The 21,383-nt window shown below is 48.0% G+C and overlaps 1 protein-coding gene across 1 annotated transcript in view; it reads left to right on the forward strand.

The window, feature by feature from the left end:
* Window positions 1-17,140, forward strand: part of unc80 (unc-80 homolog (C. elegans)) — a gene marked incomplete at both ends in the record, with an annotated part of 33,807 nt that extends 16,667 nt beyond the window's left edge. Inside the window, 45 exons of the mRNA XM_079236716.1 lie at window positions 585-757; window positions 843-1,055; window positions 1,138-1,273; window positions 1,442-1,575; window positions 1,697-1,874; window positions 1,955-2,194; window positions 2,302-2,399; window positions 2,481-2,684; window positions 2,771-2,878; window positions 2,964-3,102; window positions 3,391-3,572; window positions 3,749-3,880; window positions 4,876-4,908; window positions 5,701-5,887; window positions 6,027-6,158; window positions 6,260-6,403; window positions 6,651-6,751; window positions 6,860-6,946; window positions 7,030-7,213; window positions 7,306-7,400; window positions 7,518-7,607; window positions 7,778-7,879; window positions 7,994-8,174; window positions 8,256-8,521; window positions 8,619-8,753; window positions 8,872-9,010; window positions 9,146-9,242; window positions 9,328-9,498; window positions 9,610-9,702; window positions 9,788-10,006; window positions 10,215-10,445; window positions 11,734-11,857; window positions 11,939-12,064; window positions 12,160-12,283; window positions 12,396-12,602; window positions 12,682-12,866; window positions 12,979-13,144; window positions 13,262-13,441; window positions 13,528-13,675; window positions 14,165-14,221; window positions 15,121-15,202; window positions 15,593-15,698; window positions 15,975-15,995; window positions 16,229-16,413; window positions 16,664-17,140. Of these exons, the coding sequence (XP_079092842.1) occupies window positions 585-757; window positions 843-1,055; window positions 1,138-1,273; window positions 1,442-1,575; window positions 1,697-1,874; window positions 1,955-2,194; window positions 2,302-2,399; window positions 2,481-2,684; window positions 2,771-2,878; window positions 2,964-3,102; window positions 3,391-3,572; window positions 3,749-3,880; window positions 4,876-4,908; window positions 5,701-5,887; window positions 6,027-6,158; window positions 6,260-6,403; window positions 6,651-6,751; window positions 6,860-6,946; window positions 7,030-7,213; window positions 7,306-7,400; window positions 7,518-7,607; window positions 7,778-7,879; window positions 7,994-8,174; window positions 8,256-8,521; window positions 8,619-8,753; window positions 8,872-9,010; window positions 9,146-9,242; window positions 9,328-9,498; window positions 9,610-9,702; window positions 9,788-10,006; window positions 10,215-10,445; window positions 11,734-11,857; window positions 11,939-12,064; window positions 12,160-12,283; window positions 12,396-12,602; window positions 12,682-12,866; window positions 12,979-13,144; window positions 13,262-13,441; window positions 13,528-13,675; window positions 14,165-14,221; window positions 15,121-15,202; window positions 15,593-15,698; window positions 15,975-15,995; window positions 16,229-16,413; window positions 16,664-17,140 (6,812 nt within the window). The remainder of the gene's footprint in view (window positions 1-584; window positions 758-842; window positions 1,056-1,137; window positions 1,274-1,441; window positions 1,576-1,696; window positions 1,875-1,954; window positions 2,195-2,301; window positions 2,400-2,480; window positions 2,685-2,770; window positions 2,879-2,963; window positions 3,103-3,390; window positions 3,573-3,748; window positions 3,881-4,875; window positions 4,909-5,700; window positions 5,888-6,026; window positions 6,159-6,259; window positions 6,404-6,650; window positions 6,752-6,859; window positions 6,947-7,029; window positions 7,214-7,305; window positions 7,401-7,517; window positions 7,608-7,777; window positions 7,880-7,993; window positions 8,175-8,255; window positions 8,522-8,618; window positions 8,754-8,871; window positions 9,011-9,145; window positions 9,243-9,327; window positions 9,499-9,609; window positions 9,703-9,787; window positions 10,007-10,214; window positions 10,446-11,733; window positions 11,858-11,938; window positions 12,065-12,159; window positions 12,284-12,395; window positions 12,603-12,681; window positions 12,867-12,978; window positions 13,145-13,261; window positions 13,442-13,527; window positions 13,676-14,164; window positions 14,222-15,120; window positions 15,203-15,592; window positions 15,699-15,974; window positions 15,996-16,228; window positions 16,414-16,663) is intronic.
* Between the last annotated feature and the right edge of the window lie 4,243 nt (window positions 17,141-21,383).

Raw genomic sequence — 21,383 nt, forward strand, 5'->3', positions numbered from 1 at the left:
ACAGAGAGGAACGGAGGCGCGGGATCAACTCATATATCTCTGAAACCATCTTTCTACTGTCGAGCGTATCTCTGTGCTACTGTGCCAAGCATGACGCTGTCAGTGCTCTCCGTCTCTTCTGTGGTGATGTCTGGTGGTATTTTCCAAACGCCTGAGTTTCAGTATAGATCAAACAGAATGGTCCACAGACAGCTTTCCTCTGTACGGCTTTGGTTACACTTGATTGCATATATTATATAAGAGACCTGAAGATGGCCTTTTTCCCCCTCATTAATCTCTATGTCATTGTTTTTGTGTCTCTGAGCTTTCAATTCAAATCCAAGTGTAACCACTGCCGATGGCTGTGTGTCCATCTCTCACTCAGCTTCATTTGTTGGTGGCTCTTCAGTGCTTTTTGTCAAACGTCCTGGATGGTGATGTTGCTTCATGCAATGTCTATATATATATTTATATAATCTTCAGTGCAGTCTTTGCAAATGATTACACCCAAATATGCTTCAAGAAAAAAGAATAAATCCCTTCACTTGTTCTGTTATACTCTCCTCTTCCTCTTCCTCTCCTCTCTTCTTCACACTTTCCTTCAGGACCCCACGGGTTTCAAGAGCGTCTCGCCGCCAGTCAGGAGGCCATGAAGAACAAGAACGTGGTGAATCTGGGCGCCATCCGACAGGGCATGAAGCGCTTCCAGTTCCTGCTGAACTGCTGCGAGCCGGGTACCATACCCGACGCCTCCATCCTCGCCGCCGCTCTGGACCTGGTACGTTTCCTCCGTCGCGGCGTCTTCGCTCCTCTTTCCTAATCGCTGACGTTAACGTCTCCATCTGCATCTCTGGTTGTTCCAGGAAGCTCCCGTCGTGGCCCGGGCCTCGCTCTTCCTGGAATGCGCCCGGTTCGTGCACCGCTGTAACCGTGGCAACTGGCCGGAGTGGATGAAGGGCCACCACGTGAACATCACCAAGCGGGGCCTCTCCAGGGGTCGATCCCCTATCGTGGGCAACAAAAGAAACCAGAAGCTCCAGTGGAACGCGGCCAAACACTTCTGCCAGTGGGGAGACGTGAGTTCCAGATTCCCGGCGTCGGTTATCTCGGGTAGGAATTCATAAATATGTCTATTTATGGATACGCGTGTTCTCTCAGGCGATCGGCACGAGGCTCAGTGAGCTCTGTCACTCTGACAGCGAGAGCCCTGCAAACATCCTGGGTTACATCTTTGACGAAGAGACCAAACGGAGAATGAGAAAAGAAGACGAGGAAGAGGACTATTTGGATGACAGTGAGTCAGAGTTTAATGCCCTAACGGCGGATTGTTGGTTTTATGAACTAATAGGACGAGACTAAACTTATTGTGGCGTCACTTGTCATCACATGAACCTGAGAACGACGTTGGACTTCGTGTGAAGGTTTTTGTCAATGTTCTAACCACATTATTTATTTCTTTAAGACACAGTCAATCCTACAAAATGTGGCTGCCCCTTTGCCCTAAAGATGGCTGCCTGTCAGCTGTTGTTGGAAATCACCACGTTCCTGCGAGAGACCTTTCCCTGCTTACCGCGCCCACGCACCGAACCCCTGGTGGTCAGTAGTCAAATCAGAAATATATGCATTCAAAGGATATTATAATATTATAAGTTATTATTAAGTTTTAATCATATTGTGATGCACCTGACGTGAAGTGGAAACGTGTGACACCCGCTAGGATCTGGACAGCTGCCGCCTGCGCCTGGACCCGGATCTCGGCCGCCAGCGCTACGAGAGGAAGATCAGCTTCGCGGGCATCCTTGACGACGAGGACGGACACGATTCTCTCAACAGCAGCAGCCACACGCTGAAGTCCGACACCGCCTGCGACGACAAGAAGCAGCAGGAAGTTCAGGGTGAGATCCGGCGTCGCACGGACGAGGCCCTTCGTTTGCGTTTTTCCCGCGCTGTCTGCTTATCCTCGAAAATAATTCAGATAATCTCGCCCCGCTCCCCTCACCTCCAGCGCCAGTCCGAAAGGTCCGGATCGGAGGCTCCCGGCTGCTTCAGATCAAAGGGGCTCGCAGCTTCCGCATAAAGAAAGGCGGCTCCTTATCCTCCATCCGCCGGGCCGGGAGCCTCAAGAGCACCAAGATGCCGCGGCAGGACTCCGAGTCCGAGAACGACGAAGGGCTGCTCTCACAAACACACAGCAGGGACACTGTGACGGACATCGGTACGGCATGGACGACACTCCTTCAGTGGCATTCGCCGTCTGTAATTCATACTAAACATCTATAAGATATCAAACTGTATAATTTGATTCCTTGTTTCCTGTTGCAGGCAGTCCCTTCAGCACCAGTGAACCCAGCATAGAACCAGAGGGCCAGGGCTCTGGAGGAGCAGAGGACAACTACCACCGCAACATGTCCTGGCTCCATGTACGGGCCTTTGATATGTGACACGAGCGCGTATGGCGTCTTCCTTCCACTGACTCCCCCTTCCCTCTCCTCTCCTCTCAGATTATGATCCTGCTGTGCAACCAGCAGAGCTTCATCTGCACCCACGTGGACTTCTGCCACCCGCGCTGCTACCAGCACCACAGCCGCTCCTGCGCCCGTCTGGTGCGCGCCATCAAGCTCGTGTACAGCGAGACGGTGGACAGCCTGAGAGAGGACAGCGCCTCCGCTGGTGTTATTGGGGCCCGCGCCAAGAAGAGCAAAGAGGTGGGCTTCCGCAAAACGAGCCGTCCTGGTTGTTGTGTTTCCTTTCTGTTTTGCGAGGCGGTTAACGGACATGTCTGTGCCTGCAGTGCTCAGACAAGTCTTGCCTGAGGACCCCGTCCATGAAGAGAAGACCCACCGACTCCAACACAGAGGGGAAGAAGGACACCGGCATGCTCAAGTACATCCGCAACCAGGTGAACTAGTTTTTAGACTTGATTAAGGAAGAGGAAATTACAAGAATGCTACCAGATTAACCCTCTTTAACTGCTGTTCCCCCAGGTGATGAGCCTCTCACCTGCCCCTCTTTCGCTGCTGATCAAGGCCGCTCCCATCTTGACCGACGACATGTATGGAGACATCCAGCCCGCGGCCTGGGAGCTCCTGCTCAGCGTGGACGAACACATGGCAGCTGCTGCCGGTGAGTCGGCCATCAGGGATCTGTGGGTCTCCGCTGTGGGTTGTTGTGCCCTTCAGAGTTTAATTAATGCCCATTTTTTAGATTGTGAACATTTTGTCCTAGATATACAGAAGCTTTCTAACATTTAATTTATTTATCCTCTTCCTATCATACTGTACTCTTCATCCCCTTTTTGGCATCAACCATATTTTTCTTTCCTCTTTCCGTCTCTTTTTTGCGTCCTCTCTTGCCCTTTTCACTCCTTTTTCTTCTAATTTGCTCCCCCCCTCCTCTCTGAATCCCCTCCAGCTGCCATGTTCCTCCTGTGTGCGGTAAAGGTCCCCGACGCGGTGACCGAAATGATGATGGCCGAGTTCCAGCACCAGGAGGCCTGCCAGCGCATCAACTCCGTCTTGAAGTTTTACACGCTGTGGCGTTTCCGCTACCAGGTGTGGCCTCGCATGGAGGAAGGAGCCCAGCAGATCTTTAAGGTACAAAGAATAATGGTGTCTTGTTTATATTCCTCCCCAAAATGAAAGTTATCCACTTCAAAAGGTTGCCCAGAAAGGACAACAGTTTTGCTGTTGCTGCATGTTTTATTTAGAACGCACCGTCTCACAAGACGAGGATGCTTTGACCCACTTTGTACTATATTTATCTGCTCCAGATCCCTCCGCCCAGCATCAACTTCACTCTGCCGTCTCCCATACTGGGCATGCCCTGCGTCCCCATCTTTGACCCTCCCTGGGTGCCCCAGAACACGGGCAGCGTCCAGGACCCCATCAATGAAGACCAGTCTGTAAGTGTGAGCCCCTGATCAAGTGGGTTGCCTAATATGCATTTATTTACCAAAAATAAATTGCGTGAACATTTTTTTTCTTTTAGTTGCAGTAGAATTAATCGCTTTTAATATGTTTGAGGTAAATCACCTGTGAATGTGACATCACAAAGTGACCTAGTGAGGTTAAGGGTCTGTTCACCCAAAACACGTTTTCTCACTTCCCTGTAGTGCTAGCCATGCAGATTGCTTTAATTTAATATCTCCAGGTTTTGAGATATTCAGACTATCCATGCTAGATTTTGACAAATTCCCGTGAAATTTTGTCCAGACATCCATAGTTTCCTGACTGACTTTCTGCTCTATTGCAGCCTTAAGGTTGACATTTGTGATTTTAAATGAAATGTCTCATACTTTATACTTTGTTTTATGGTCAAATCCCTTCTCATATCCATTGTGGACTCTTTTAAACAGATTAGCATTCTGTGTACAGGCCTAATTAGATTCAAACCACCTCCATTGTATCGGGTGGAGGGAAACATATCGCACACGGATATCTCAAAATGTGGTCAAACTAAATCAAAACTATCAGCGTGGTTATATACAACTAAGAGTAAGTGAGAAAATGTGGTTTTCTTTCATAATTCCGGTGAACTGACCCTCTCAATCTGTAAAATGTCAGTTTTTAAAAGTCTTATTTTGACACTCGAGTCCCACTTAAGCCCACAAAAGCAGATACGATGCACTTTAGACTGCTTTAAAACATTTGTTATTGCAATGCAAGTGTAATGTGAACAACTTGCCCCAAGAAATCTGCTAATTCAAGAACAATATATGTAGTACGTGTTTAAGGACATTTCAAGTAGAAAAACAGATTTCTTGGTGTTTTCTTTTTTACTTTCTTGTCTTTTTTTTGTGGTTAAAAAGCATGAATATCAAAATATGTTGATAGATTTTGATGAAAGACCTGCGAGCACCTGTTTTATAATTTATCTATCGACTGTCTTTGTTTTTAGTTCTCCACATTAATTCAGTCAGTCCATGCCATAGTAAGTTGGTATTTCTGTCCGGATGTTTGTGCTGATGCATCTTGTTACCTCAGATCATTACTGACAGGAAGGAAAACTTTCTCCATTGAGTGTTTAGCCCATTGGGAGCTGTAGGTTTCCATCATGGATCAGAAGCTGGGGCAGTTTCATGGGTCATTTCAGATAGTTGCATCTTGATCAGTGACACACACCACACCTCAAACGTGTTCTAGCTCTTGCTCTAGAAGAAGAAGAAAAAAAACAACAGCATGCATCGGACATTCAGACATTTTGTGTGTGTTGTGCTGTTGATGCATGGTCATTGGATGAGAATGACTTTGCCGTGTATGTTTTCCATATCATGCGTTCAGCCTATTTGGACATGTATGTGTACGGGCACTCGTGCGAATGCTGTGAGGCATTTACTGTACACACGATACAGTAAATTCTCCAAATTCCAGTCTGAATCCATTTATCCGTGTCACAATTTGCTGTGATTTGAAATTCTCCGATTCAATACTTCAACAGTGTTCTTCATGATGCTCGGGATGGCGTTAGAGCATGAGATCAATGTGCTGGAGGAGAGTTACTGTATTAATGTGTTGTCCGGTCATTTTACATTACCAAATGCTCCTCAGATGTAACCGTGAGCCTAGAATAGCCGTGCACACACGTTCCTGAAATAGTCAAACTGTCAAATTTTCTATTAATTTGTGCACTCCCTCATTCTGAACTTTCTGTACGTCTGCACCCGCTGTTCTGCCTCCGTGCCGCTTGATCAAACGCCGCCCTCCATGCCACCCCTTTTTCCAGAAATCCTTCTCGGCGCGGGCGGTGTCGCGTTCCCACCAGCGAGCCGAGCACATCCTGAAGAACCTGCAGCAGGAGGAGGAGAAGCGGCGCCTGGGGCGCGAGGCCAGCATCATCACGGCCATCCCCGTGGCTCAGGAGGCCTGCTACGAGCCCACCTGCAGCCCGCCGCCTGAGCAGGAGGAAGAAGGTGGGGCCTGCGGGCAACGCACGCAGATATTACGCAGGAAATCTGAACGCTTGGTGGGAACCGGTCAGCTCCTTGTGCCCTGACGCCGTGTTGTTTCTCCTGTGTCTGTGCCGGTCACGTCGGGCTTTGATCCCGCCAGCAGAAGAAGTGGTGAACCTGGCATCCCGCCGTCTGTCTGTCAGCCCGTCCTGCGCCTCCAGTAACTCCCACAGGAACTACTCTTTCCGCCGGGGCTCCGTGTGGTCGGTCCGCTCATTGGCCAGCGCCGAAGGTACGAAAACCAAAAAGATCATTTTTTTCGTTTGCTCGTTATTAAAATAAAACGTCTTTTCCCACTGACAAGTTTGTTGTTGTTGTTCTTTTCTTTGCCAGACGAAGAGAACACAACGGAACACACTCCGACCCACCACATGCTACAGCCACCCCAAGCCGTCTTCCCAGCATGCATCTGTGCTGCGGTCCTACCGATAGTGCACCTGATGGAGGACGGGGAGGTCCGAGAGGACGGTGTGGCTGGTCGGTGTCATCGTCTTCAGATTCAACGTTGAAATGGAAAATAGAAATGAATTGCACTCAGTTAAAAAAAAAAAAAAATACATAGTTGATCGATTCTCCTGCATTATGTCATCATTGATTTAGCAGAAAATACATTGAAATCAATATTTTCCACGTTGTCAGGCACCTCCAGATACAAGGCTGGTTCATGGTATTTGATCACATACATGTATTTGCAAGTACAAATATTCCCGTCATATATTTCCAGTGAGTGCTGTTGCCCAACAAATCCTGTGGAACTGCCTGATTGAAGATCCGGCCCTGGTGCTCCGCCACTTCCTGGAAAAACTAACAGTGAGCAATCGACAGGTACGTGAACATCCGAAGAAGATAAGTAATTCAATAAGGACAAGTGCACAATAAAAGCTTAAAATGTGACATGTCACATGACTCGTATCCTTTGTGTTGTGGCGTCAGGATGAGCTGATGTACATGCTGAGGAAGCTCCTGCTCAACATTGGAGATCTGCCGGCCCAGACCTCTCATATCCTCTTCAACTACCTGGTGAAGCAACAGATAACACTTTACCTTGTATTGTGTCATCATTAGACTCTCAGTTAACCATCGATTGAATCTCCCCCTGCCAGGTGGGACTGATCATGTATTTTGTGCGGACTCCGTGCGAGTGGGGAATGGACGCCATCTCGGCCACGTTGACCTTCCTGTGGGAGGTGGTGGGCTACGTGGAGGGGCTCTTCTTCAAGGACCTCAAGCAGACCATGAAGAAGGAGCAGTGCGAGGTCAAGCTGCTGGTCACTGCGTCCATGCCAGGTGAACTTAGAGATACTTTGATTGGTTAGACAGCAGGACGTCAAAAATATGTAAAATATATTTGAATATTTGCTCGTGCGTTATGGATGCAGGAACCAAAACCCTGGTGGTGCACGGGCAGAACGAATGTGATATCCCAACACAGCTTCCCGTCCATGAAGACACTCAGTTTGAAGCCCTACTTAAGGTAAAGTACCTCAAGTTTAAGTGCCAGTGCAGCAATGTAAAACTAAGTGTAAAAAACACTCCGCCACCTTAAAAGGTCCTGCATTCAAAATCTTACTTCTTTCTCCCCTCAAACCAGGAGTGCCTTGAATTCTTCAACATTCCCGAGGCCAGATCTGCACACTACTTCCTCATGGACAAACGATGGAACCTCATTCATTACAGCAAGGTACTGGAGATGCATGAGGTTGTTTTTGGTGTGGCTAGTGATAGAAGACCAGGGTGCATCTTGATACACAAAGGAGGAGCTCTGCTGGACTCCCTCTTCTTGTTTTTGAGGCAATATTTGAGCATTTTCTGTCTAATTTCCAAAACAATATTGCTGTTTACCTCCTCCAGACATATGTAAGAGACATCTACCCATTCCGGCGATCAGTCTCTCCTCAGCTCAACCTGGTCCACATGCTGCCTGAGAAAGGACAGGAGCTCATCCAGAAGCAGGTGTGACGTTTGACACTAATTAGTCTGCATTAAATCAACACCGAATAGAAATAGACAAGAGTGGAAAAATTGTTAAAGTGTCCGTTTCTTTTTCCATCTCTGTTCTCCCTCCAGGTGTTTTCCCGTAAACTAGAGGAAGTCGGTCGGGTCCTCTTCCTCATCTCCCTCACTCAAAACATGCCAGCTGTGCACAAGCAGTCCCACGTGTCCCTGCTGCAGGAAGACCTCCTCCGCCTGCCGTCCTTCCCACGAACCGCCATCGACGCCGAGTTCTCGCTGGTCAACGAGCCGCAAGGTGAGTCCGATTCAAACTGTATCACCAGACACTTGAATCAAAATAAATAAACCACCGTCTCCTCCTCCTCACCCCTCCCAGGAAAGGAGCTGTTTGGGCTGGACACCCTCCACAAGGTGCTGTGGATCAAGCTGCTGGAGGAGATGTTTCTGGGCATGCCCAGTGAGTATCCATGGGGCGACGAGATGATGCTGTTCCTCAACGTCTTCAACGGGGCTCTGCTGCTGCACCCGGAGGACAGCGCCCTCCTCAGGCAGTACACCGCCACCGCCATCAACACCGCCGTTCACTTCAACCACCTCTTCTCCCTGAGCGGTTACCAGTGGATCCTGCCGACCATGCTGCAGGTACGGACACTGCAGCAATTGATATTGATGAAAAGATTTAATAAGAGACATAAGGTGTATGACTTGCATTGCCCTGCTCTCTGGGTCGTTGTGACAGGTCTACGCCGACTATGAGAGCGACCCTTTACTGAGGAAGGGCATCGAGTTCTGCTGCCGGCAGTTCTACATCCTCCACCGCAAACCCTTCATCCTGCAGCTGTTTGCCAGTGTGGCTCCGCTGCTGGAATTCACAGTAAGACTACCACACACACACACACACACACACACAATATGCATTCAAACAAATGGGTTACTTCATTCATATATAGCTTTCATTCAGTAAATCCCTCTGTCTTCACTTGTGATCCCAGACCAGCACCAGTACTGGTCTTTCTAAAGGAGTGTCAGCTCAGTGCCTGTTTGACCTGCTGGTCTCTCTGGAGGGTGAGGCCCAGGACGCTCTGGACGCTCTGGAGCTTGTTAAGGCGGAGAAACCTCTGCGCTCTCTCGGTAAACGGTCACTTTCACACACCCGTTGTGGTCTAAAGGAAGCCTTCACCACGTCTGGAAATGCTCCTGCTTTGCATTTGAGTTGAACAAACAAACAAACAAAAACAAATAGAGGGCTGCACTTTTCTGTTGCAGATTTTTGCTACGGTAACGAGGACTTGACCTTTTCCGTCAGCGACTCCATCAAGCTGTGTGTCACCGTGGTTGCCTACGCCCCTGAATCCTTCAGGAGGTATGGAAGCATCTCTTCTTGTGGCTTCCTCTTTTCCACAGCAGCCGTTTTCTGTCCTCTAATGGGTCTGCATGTGTCTCTCCAGTCTCCAGATGCTGATGGTGCTGGAGGCCGTGGTCCCCTGTCACCTCCAGAAGCTGAAGATCAACACGGTTACAATGGAGTCGGCCTCGGCTGCCAGGGATGAGATCGCAGCCATCGCTGCTCTGGCCACGTCCCTGCAGGCGCTCCTCTACAGCTCAGAGACCCTCACAAGGTCTGACTCCCCGATGCAACAAAGAAAACACCAAAAACAAGCTTGTTTTACTTTTGCATACAGATGTGACGTCCTTTTAGCTGCTCACGATCCTCATAACTTTACCCACAGGCCCATGACGGCGCCCCAGATGTCCCGCTGTGATCAGGGCCATAAAGGAGGCACTGCAGCTAACCACGCCATGTCAGGAGGGGTCAACACCAGGTCAGGACTATGACTTTAAACAACTTGTGACAGTTCTGGGGTCTGACAGACAACACTGACGTCCAGTTTGTATGCACGTGCCCAGGGACAACCTGCACCTGTTGGAGGAAGGCCAGGGCATGGCGAGGGAGGAGCTGGACGAGCGCATCGCCAGGGAGGAGTTCCGCCGGCCCCGGGAGTCGCTGTTAAACATTTGCACCGAGTTTTACAAACACTGCGGGCCGCGACTCAAAATCCTGCAGAACGTCGCCGGCGAGCCGCGGGTCACGGCCCTGGAGCTGCTGGACATCAAGTCCCACATGAGGTGACGTCTGATTTATTGATACAAGTTTGTAAATTGATTGTTCCTTTCTTACAAGTGACTCATTTTCACACCTAGTGTGAAATTATGGATGGTGCTACGGGGACTCTCAACCTTTTTATGAGATTTTTTGATATATCTGACATGTCTTTTATGCTTTTTATTATTATTTCACACTGAAGATGTATCTGTGTGTGCCTTCTTTCCCCAGGCTGGCGGAGATCGCCCACGCCCTGCTGAAGCTGGCGCCCTACGACACCCTGACCATGGAGAGCCGCGGGCTGCGGCGCTACATCATGGAGATGCTGCCCATCACCGACTGGTCGTCCGAGGCCGTCCGCCCCGCCCTCATCCTCATCCTCAAGAGGCTGGACCGCATGTTCAACAAGATACACAAGATGCCTACGCTCAGGTGCGCTCGCCCACAGGCATTATGCACCAGGTCTGTTGAATACAATCCCTCTTCTTTCTCCGTCTCCCTGTGAGTGTATCGTGGTGTGTACAGTAGATAGACGGCTTCTTGGCACTGTCCTCTGTAACGCTGCCTTCGTGGTTGCTGTACCGTAAGTGCTGCTGTGGCGTGTTTTCATGCGGATACGTGTGGGCGTGCGTGCGCGAGAGGAGTTCAGTGCATTCCTGGGTGCGTGAGGAAGTGTGTACTGAGAATGGATCACAGGAAGTGTCCCCTCTGAGCCAGAGTCCAGCCTTGCGTCATGAGTGACGATTTTCATTTCAGACAAAACAGTCGCAGATGGGTCTGCTGACGTCTGCATGCAAAATGTTGTTTCTTTTTAATCTGTTAACCACAGATTGGACAAATAAACAACAATGTAATCTACATTTCTTCTCATTCAGAGATGTTGATAATCATCCTTCATATTTCTTTTAATGCTTGCTTTCTAAATTGCAATGTGAGGCAACATGGTCACTGATTGCCACATGATCCTGACAATAATATCCAATTCAGTGGAATATTTCATCATTAATAATAATAGTAATACACTGTATTTGTGCTGCACATATACATACATAAAAGCAGCTCAAATTGCAAAAGAAAAAACATTTAATTCAATCAATGAAAATTGAATTTACACTTAACAAATAAACCAAAACAAATATAAAAGTATGCAAAGCTGCAGAATATAAAAATCTAACCGACTAAAAAGGTATTCCACACGGATATAGCTGCTTCTCAATACTACTTTGTCATAACCTTTTATATTTTGAATGCTGTAATATTTGACAATCAATAATATATAATGATAAAATGTCCATGTGCATGCATACATGGCGCAGTTTAGCAAAAGCGAATAAGACCTGCACACCTGCGTCCTCTTCCATGGCCGGAGACTGAGCGGCGCCGGCTCAGAGGGAACGCTGGTCTAGATGTGTACTTCACACCGGGTCTGTTGCTGCCGTGTCCAGCTGGCTATGTTTGTGGGCTTTGCATTATTTGTTGTCAGTATGGCCTTCACCACAGTCATTAAGGTGATGATTATATGGAGGAAAATGTTAGCGGCGTGGTAAGTGTTTCATGTTTATCGTCTTTTTTCTCTGCTTTACATTTAATATCATGCCACATTCGAGTCACTTCAAAATGAGAGCGAACGCCTTGAATTCACCCCCGCGTGACACGAATGTGGCATTTGTGCTTTAGTCTATTTTTAAATTCATAAAAAATATGCTTTATTCGGGTGCGGGGTGGTGTTGTATGGGTGGGTGTTCTCCAGGAGACAGGTGGAGTGGGAGGCAGCCAGCAGCCTGATCGAGGGGATCTGCCTGACGCTGCAGCGACAGCCAATCATCTCCTTCCTCCCGCACCTTCGCTCGCTGATCAACGTCTGCGTCAACCTGGTATGGAGACGCACCGACGCACAACACCCGCGCAAATCAGCGTGTCCGATGGTTTGAGTCATTTCTCCGTGTGCGTTGCAGGTGATGGGCGTGGTCGGTCCCTCCAGCGTGGCGGACGGGCTTCCTCTCCTCCACCTCAGCCCCTACCTGTCCCCTCCGCTGCCCTTCAGCACAGCGGTGGTGCGGCTGGTTGCCCTGCAGATCCAGGTCGGCGTCAGTTCACCCCACCTGGCTCTCCATTGGACAATCGGATCATCAGCGGCACTAATTGTCCTTTTTCTACCGCTTGTTTTCCATCCCAGGCGTTGAAGGAGGACTTTCCTCTCAGCCATGTGATCTCACCGTTCACCAATCAGGAGAGGCGAGAGGGGATGCTGCTCAACCTGCTCATCCCCTTTGTGCTCACCGTGGGCTCTGGAAGCAAAGGTAAAAGCGTATTTGTTGCTCTCTGGTATGCCACTCAGCGTCCATGCTTTCCTGGTGACATAGCGTTAAAACATCGTCGGTCAAATATCCTGAATCCAATGTCCGCCTGCAGACAGCCCCCACCTGGAGCAGCCGGAGATCTTCCTGCTCCTCCAGACGGTCATCAACATCCTGCTGCCCCCGCGGATCATCTCCACCTCCCGCACAAAGAACTTCATGCTGGACGCTTCCCCGGCTCACTGCTCCACCCCGGGCGACACGGGGAAGGATCTGCGCAGAGAGGGATTAGCGGAGTCCACCAGCCAGGCTGCGTACCTGGGTATGTATGACAGGCGACAGCATTTTAGTGCTGGTTTTGGCTCCTTCTCATCCTCGTCCCTCCGACTGTCCCTCTGCAGCGCTGAAGGTGGTGTTGGTTTGCTTTGAGCGCTCGTTGGGAAACCAGTGGTACCGGCTGAGCTTGCAGGTGAAGGAGATGGCTCTGAGAAAAGTGGGCGGCTTGGCCTTCTGGGACTTCATCGACTTCATCGTCCGAACCCGTATTCCTATCTTTGTCCTGCTGAGACCCTTCATACAGTGCAAGGTTAAGAACCAGTGCATTTCTGCATATTTGCTCATTCACTTCAGTTGTGCATGCACGTGTTGAGCGATTTGGCTCCTCGTCTTCCTCACCGTGTGTGCCCATGCTCCCCTAGTTGTTGACGCAGCCTGCCGACTCCCAGGAGGAGATCACGGCGCGTCACCACATCGCCGACCAGCTGGAGCGACGGTTCATCCCGCGGCCGCTCTGCAAGAGCTCCCTGTTTGCGGAGTTCAACAACGAACTCAAGATCCTCAAGGAGGCTGTGCACAGCGGCTCCGGTCAGACACTGGAGCAAAAACTGCCATTTCTTAAATATCTTAACTTAACTGATTTCTCAAATTGTTAACTTACATGTTTGCCTGCGCGCTGGTGCCTGACCTGCCGCCATCCAACAGCTTACCAGGGCAAGACGTCCATCAGCACGGTGGGCACCTCCACGTCGGCGTACCGCCTCAGTTTGGCCACCATGTCGCGCTCCAACACGGGCACCGGCACGGTTTGGGAGCAGGACAGCCAACCGTCGCGCCAACCCTCCCAGGACACGCTCAGCCGCACCGACGAGGACGACGAAGAGAGTCAGGAGCATTCTCGTTCCTTTTTCGCACGACAGTCGTAGAAAATTGAACCTGAACTCGCCTCATCCCGTCCGTCTCCCTTCCAGATGACTCCATGAGCATTCCCAGCGTGGTGAGCGAGCACGAAGCCTTCTTGCCTCGGATGATGGCGCAGCGCCGTTTCTCCAGCCACGCCACCGGCTCCGCGGCCTCGCAGCCCGAGGTCACGCGCAACACCTTGCTGCCCAGCCACAGGTGACCTAGAACGACACACATGCATGCACACGGAAACGCACACAAGTACGGACAAGCGCAACGCTTAACTTTCGTACTTTCGGGACAATATTCAGGATCTTTTCTTCATTCTTTGTCCTGCAGTTGACGAAAACTGTTCAAAATGGCTCAAACCGCCGAGCGCAAATTAAATCGCGTGTGTTTTCGCCGAAGTGTTCCTGTACGATTCAGATCTCGGCTTATTTGTGTGACGTGTAGGATGAATATTAATGAAGTCATATCCCACAACCACAGCCATTTTTGTCTGTATATCTCTGTTGATGTGTAATGTTTTTGTTCAGCAGTCTCAGAGCAGAATTAAAGTAGCTAAGACGCTGTATCTTGGTAAGAATGTAGCCGTCAGAGCTCTGGCTTCGCGCCCCGCTGTCCGGGCTCAGGGTCTCGGGTGGTAACGGATCTCCACTACACTCCCTAAACTCCCACTCTCCCCCTCCGCCTCCCTTTTTACAGTGAACCCAATGTCCTAGATGAGTCCCAGGGCCTTCTGGAGGAGGGTAACCTCTCTAGGTACAGTGGGCCTCTCTCTGTGTCTGTCCCGTTGGTGCGTTCTTGCATCTGTCCGCCAGTGGGAGGGGCATCGCCTCGGGACGGCGCCCTCTACTGGCCGCCTCGCCGTTGATCACTCATCCACATCCAATCAACTCGCCTTGGCCCCGCCACACCTCCGCTCACCCTCCACTTACCTGTCTCTCTCTCTCTCTGTGGGTCCAGTGTGCCTTGTCTCTGTCCCTCTTCCTCTTGAGCTCAACACTGACACTCATCCTCTCAGCTCATCTGCTGTGCTACCTTAACCAGGCCCCTCCCCCTTAAAAAACAACTAAAGAGGGCCCCCGGGGCCAGGGAGCTCTGCCTCTGTTTGACCTCTGGTCTTTACAGTCGATGTGCCATCACTAGAGTCAGCCTCTCTCCCATTGGTGCCATGGTGTTTCATACTGTTTACGTGTCTATCAGGCTTCTCGCTGATCAAATTGGGCGTCCTACTCCGGACACCAATCTGTAGGGGCAAGAGGGAACTGGGGTGGCAACTATAACATAAGGACACGTTTGTTTTCTTTGTCCAGTTTTGCTTTTGAGAACTTCCAATCTGATCTAGCCCAATTACAATTTGATTTAACAGAGCCACACTACAAGAGAAGGGGATTTTAAATGCATGAGCGTTGCTACTCCAGCCCCTACTATCCCTTGTTGTGTTGTCGGTGTATGGATCATGGCAGCACTGTTTATTTTTCTGTCCTGTGATTGGGTGTCTTGTAACTTATTGTGTGTGTCGTGTATTGAGTGAATGGGTAGAATAGCAGTAACATCTGACCGGTCAAAGACGTGGTCGGTAAACGAGCTCGGCCGGGGATGCGGTGGCCTTTTGGTCTCTTCATGCCGATGTATTGTTTTGGTCTGCTTGTTTGTAGGGTTGCCAGCGTGCAGAGTGAACCGGGCCAGCAGAACATTCTCCTCCAGCCTCCTTTAGGAAGAAAGAGAGGCCTCCGACAGGTGTGGACATTACCTTGATCTTTCCTTTTGAATTCAATCATGCAAACTACATGGTAGTACTAAAGAAGAGCTTTTCATCAGCCAACATAGGGGAGGAGGGAACAGGAAATATAATTGATTAAAAACTATAACCGCAATAAAATGTAAAAAAATAATGATATGATGAATATGTAAAAATGTAATAAATAAGTTAAATATAAATAATTCCAATAAATAAGGAATTTAATATTTCTGTATAAATATTTAAATATGTAAATATAATTCAAACATATTTTGGTTAACTTGTCCTTTATCAACTAATATACAATATTATATATTGTAATATATTGTATCAAGCGCATTTAAAAGCATCTGTCATATATTGCCTAAACTCTAAGTCTCTTCCTGCAGCTGCGGCGCCCCCTGCTGTCCATCCCAAAGAATGAACCACGTAGTCGATCTGGAGCGAGGCTTTCCACCACGCGCAGGAGCATCCAGCCCAAGAACAAACCACTGGGTAACGGCACACAAGACATCGAGTGTGTGTGTGTGTGTGTGTGTGTGTGTGTGTGTGTGTGGACTTTTAACTACAATTAGTCACTTAACAGCCAGACTTTCAGCGTAATGATCCCATTGAAATGTGATGTTTAATGTCTGTGTGCTGACTTGAACTGGCCCATCCTCCCCATCCACCACCTCCGTCTCTGTTCCAATGCTGTTTGTTGTGCCACCGGTCACCAGACTGACTCTTCTCACTCTGTTCTGTCTCATGCCTTATGTTTCGAAAATAAAGAAACTTTGTTGGACTGTGAAGGTGAGACACAACCCTTAACCCTTCCTCTCCACCCTGCAACGGCCCGCCCCTTTTTCTTTCTTTTTTTAATCTGCAACCTCACCCAATAGGGCGTTCTGCATGTCTGTCTTGCATCCCCTCCCAGTCCCTGCCTAATCCCCCTTCCTGTTCCATCCCTGCCTGTGTGTTAGCGAGTCGCGAGCTGGCGCTGTTGTCTCCGTTTTGACCACATGCGCATGCATGTGTGCCCACAGCGCATGGAGACCAAAAGAGGTCAGTCACCTTTACAGAGAGTCAAGGGCAGCAGACTCCCGGCACGTTGGACCCTCCAGCAGGGGGCAGGAGGGACAGCGCTGCACTTTTAAAGTCCCCGACCCTGGAAGTGCCCTCCATCTCGGCCATGGTGACTGCCGTCCTGCACAGCCCTGCTAAGGCACAGGTAGGACCATCAGAGACAGGACCTGAGCCGGGGTGGGTAGGTAAACCACCCATCTGGGCAAATTAGCATTACCTGCTGAAAACCATTCATCCGTGCATTATCTGCAAGACGTCAATATTCAGAACTTAAAAAAAGACCTTAGTTGAATACATAATAATGCATTTTAAAGGTCAGATCATTCGTATTATAAATGTTTTATCCAAAGTCCACTTCATTTTAGACGTCATGACAGGAAGTGTATTCTCCCCAGGTTCCTAGCATCATCAGCAGCAAGGAGAAGCGAGAGCAGTGGGGCCTCCGCAGCAGCCTCTCCCCTCCGCCCTCCATCAGCCGCCCCTCCACCCCGACGCCCCCATCCCGGACCTGCTCCCCGCTGCGCCTCTCCCGAAACTGCTCTCCTCTCCCCTTGTCCCGCACCGCCTCTCCGCTCCCTCCCCCGCTCCCGGTGCTGGGCACGGCGCCGGCCCCCGGGCCCCCGCTGCCTCCGCCTCTGCCGCCGGCGCCTCTCCTGCCTCCGCCGCCGCCGGGGCCGTCCAGGATGCGAGAGAGCCCCGGGGACGAGGACACCACCGCGCTGCTGCCGCGCAGCGACACCCTGCTGCAGCTCAGCGAGGACGACGGCACGGAGAACCCCCTCCTCGCCCCGCTGCTGGCCCATCCCTCCCCCCGCCGGCGGCCCCTGCCGCTCTCCCCGGTCGACCTGGACCTGGACGAGTCCCACGTCTGAGAGGGCCGACATGCGTACTGTATTTTTCTACCTGCAGCCCAAGCCAAATGCCATATAAATACCTGAAGGGGTACGGAAAACAGGGAGGCTGTGCTGCAAACATGCTGCAAAGCGAAAAGGTACCGTGGGATTTTATTGACTGATAGTTTGAAAGGAAGGGATGCACAGCCCCGTCCTCAAGGGCGTCTCTCAGACACCGACTTATTTTCTACCCGTCTGTAGCCCCGGATCGTAAAAGCCATTTTTGTTTTGTGTGCACTCCTGAAAGTACAACACCTCCCTCCCTCCCTCCCTCCCTCTGTAGGTCTCCTCTTCCATCTTCTCAGTGTTGAATATCAACCTTATTGTCCTGTGTCTGTTCCTCTGGCTAAACTCTGAGGGTTGAATGTATATTTTAGCAGCAATCTACCTTATTGTCGCCTCCGTCATCATAGCAACCTGAAGTCATGCTGTATTTTTAAGATGAAAGGTTTATTTTGTAATTTTTATTTTAGATTAATACTCAATTATAACAGAATTGATATTTAACAAATGAAATGCTGTAGATTTGAATGTCTATATTGCGGAGAGCTATATAAATTGAAATTAAGAGAGACGTTATATCTTGTACAAAGTGTTGCTATAAAGGAGCAATGCAGAACTTGTACAGACAGTATATGTATAAGAGCTATATACAGTAAATATTCAATACAGTATATGTATTTTAAACATTGTATGTGATATATAAGAGATGAGAAATGCTTTTTTCACTGTCCTCTATCGAGCAAAGTGCTGTTTGAGCTCTCAATCTAATCACAATGTTAACCGTATATCCATATCTGTTCTGCAGTGTGTGTCTTGTGCTGCTCGGTGTCGCCGCAGAATATTTGACTTGTGACCAAAGACGGTATCCTCGTGTTTATCAGCTTAAAATATAAATTACGGAAGCAACCGGATACCATTTACAAACGTCAGTCACTTGTCCCGACGTTGCAGCGCTGGTCATGTTCAGTCTGTGTCTGTGATGTCGCCTCTCAGCCGCGGTGCTGTGACCTCGTTGCTTATTCCATGCCTTAACGGAGAAATATGTACACGTCTGTCTGTTTCAATGCGTCTGCTGAAAAAATACCTCATACCTCCGAAATGTCCACTTAAAGGAGATCGTGTAGTTCGTGGACATGTCGTGACAAAAGGTCGCGATATTCAATAATACCAGTATTTATTTTGTGGGTGAAACATGCCGATCTGACTCTGCTTTCGTGAAACGTCGTAATGATGATGTTGAATCCCATAATACCGGATGATTATGTGCCATAAGTCGTTGTTATTGGCTGACGTCCGTGGTCATTTGGGTACATAGAGGTTGTGCACTGTTTTCTTATGCAGTGGGAGTAGAGAGGAAATAATGCAGCCTCTGTGGAGGTGTCTTAATGCAGTTTATATCAACAAATATTCAAAGTATATTCTTAATAAAAGCGCTGTTTTGACCTAGTTTAAGACCCAAAATGTTTGACGAAACGTTGCTGTTGTGTGTTCTTGTCCTGTCCTCTGTCTCCATGTCAACTTAAGAAATAATCTGTTTTATTTTTGCACAGTGCAAAAACATATCTATCTCAAATCCGTAAAAACACACTGTACCACATGTCAAGGTGTTAAGTCTTTGAAGAAGTACGAAGATGCATCAGAGTTGTGTTTTTTGTCAGAGGGCCATTGAACTGTTAAAACTAATTTCCCTTTAAATGTAATGTGTTCGGCAAATTATGTCTTCTATGTGCAAAGTTAGAATAAAGCTACAGTATATCAGAATATTTCTGGAATATCTCAATAAATGGATAATGTTTACAATGTTTTTCAGCTTGATGTCTATTTCTAACCGCGGCATTGGTTTGTATTTTACCTCAAAGTAACAGTAATAGTGTTGTTTACACAGTTTACACTGTAAACCAACCAGCGGCTGTAATACAAGTTAAGTCTGGTTCTTAACCAAGTAAGAACCAAAGATAAGATTAGATTGTTTAGATTAAGTTGATTTGTCATAAAATAACTGTCAAACTCAGGGAGTGCATGAAATACTCTGTTGATTTATGCAGCAGTTCATAAACAAAACCTTTAGTTTAGTTCTATTGAGGTGTTCAGAAATTGTTTTTGTGAGAATGATAATTGATGGGGTGTGGGATTTATTTTTCCTTGGTCCAACTTTTCAGCAAAGCGGTTTTTTAAATTTTTTTTGGTTTCTTAACAAACATGCACCTTTTTCGACCTCCACATCACGGCTCGCAATGAGTTGCCTCTCCTTTCCCCACCTCTACCACCATCTCCCTGCACACGTTTCTGGATGTAGTTCGGCCTCTAGAGGGCAGTGTTTGTAATTTGTGTGACCGCACTATTGATGTACAGACCTTAAATATATGTGGGTGTTGGTGTCAGGTACCTGTTGGGTGGTTGTCGTACCAGAAGAGACTGAAGGCGCCACTGAATTTAAAGTGGTGCTTGCTTTTGATATTTAACATTAAACACAACGCAGCAGATAATATTGAGGAAGTGTCCTGCCTTAGAGCTTCGGGACGGAGAAGACGTTCCTCTTCTTCACAAAGCTGAAGACCATCGTTCCCACGGACGGGTGAACGCCCGTCAACTTGCAGACATCTGCAAGATGGAACAGGAAAGAAATAGTCATCAGATTTTTGATTTGCATTTCAAATATAACCAACCATGTATTAAAGTGGGCATTTGGCCTGATACATTTTAATTTCCATTTTATTTTCAGTTATATTCTATTTTTTCATCATTACATCGTTAAAAATAAATTTGAAATATATTTTTCCCCTAAATTAAAAACAATCATTCAAATCATCATATACACTCAGTATCTGATTTACTGAAATATTACATGCCGCCCTATGCAATAAGAAGATTGAAAGCATTTTAAAGGGGTAAATGTGTGTTAATCAAGTAGCCAACTCTATCAGTTATATCTATCGGCCAATTATCTATAATCAATCACTAAATATGTTCTTATTGAAGAGGAATGGATGTGACTTTATTCAAAGTCAATCTCCAATATAAGCTACCTTCATATATTATATATATCTAATGAAAATAAATCATGAAGACTAAAACTGTACATCACACAGAAAGGAAAAGAACGACATCCATTAGTAATTTAACTGCAAGCAGCTTCACCGTTTAAATCTTTGTTTATTATTCCGTTGTCCTCCTCCAACCTGACTGCGCTCAAATCCCTCACCTTGGTCACCGGTCAATAAAGGGCTTAAGAAACGTTTGCATTCATGGGACTTTATTCTTTTAATTCTTTCATATAACAGTAGAGCATCTTCAAGAGCCGTGTGGTTCCGACCAAGAACCAAGGCCGGATTGAATCCACACCAAAAGGAAGAAAACACAAAGAAAATGAACAAAAAGGGCCAAACTGAAACCAAATATAAGTGCATTTACAGACACATAACAGACTAAATATGTCAAAGACAACTTTATTTTTTTCAAACATATTCTGTATTTAATGTAACACTTTAAAGCCCCACCTGATTTAAATATTCAATCAATTATTCTTTTATTAGTTTGACTTTTTATGGCCTCCAACTAGAACGTCACCTGCTGCACCAGAATAAATAAGTAGCTCCTGTTCGGATTATTGATCTCAACAAAACATGTCATTCTTACAACAACTCAGTCTCTGTCCTCAGCGTGGAGGCAGGAAGGCAGACACAAAGACAGCCGGTATCGTCGAGCAGGTTTGCCCGGTGCCGCTCGGCGAGACCGGCCTTTGCCAGAGTTTGGACTCGCCTGGACCGGCCCGGCATGGTCTGGTCCGCTTGGAACAAATGGAGTCATGATGGCAGAGCGATCAACACTCCTCATGGGAGACGCAGACGTCAGCTCCTGCCTTGCGTCCTCCTGTGGTCGGCCGGAGCAGCTGATGCTCATCTGTGATTGGCCAGCTTCTGACTGCTGGACTGAGGTCACCAGCCAGTGTGGCTGGCTGTGCTCATTGGTCTGATAAAGCGACGGGTGCAGAGGAGAATAGCAGTCAGAGGTGGAGCTGCAAAAAAACAGTTAGATTTTACAAGTTGTGGACGAAAAGACATTCAACATAGTCAACTCTGCGGCTTGCATTTGTAGTGTATCCTACCACGTTTCTCTCAGTCTGTGTTGGAGAGGGTTTACTTTTGATATTTTCCTTTACAAATACAGTTTTCCTGCATTTAGCGTATGCACCAAACGTTCCCCCGTTCAGAATGTTGCA

The sequence above is a fragment of the Taurulus bubalis genome (genome assembly GCF_910589615.1).
Source record: "Taurulus bubalis genome assembly, chromosome: 21".
Taxonomy (NCBI): Eukaryota; Metazoa; Chordata; class Actinopteri; order Perciformes; family Cottidae; genus Taurulus; species Taurulus bubalis.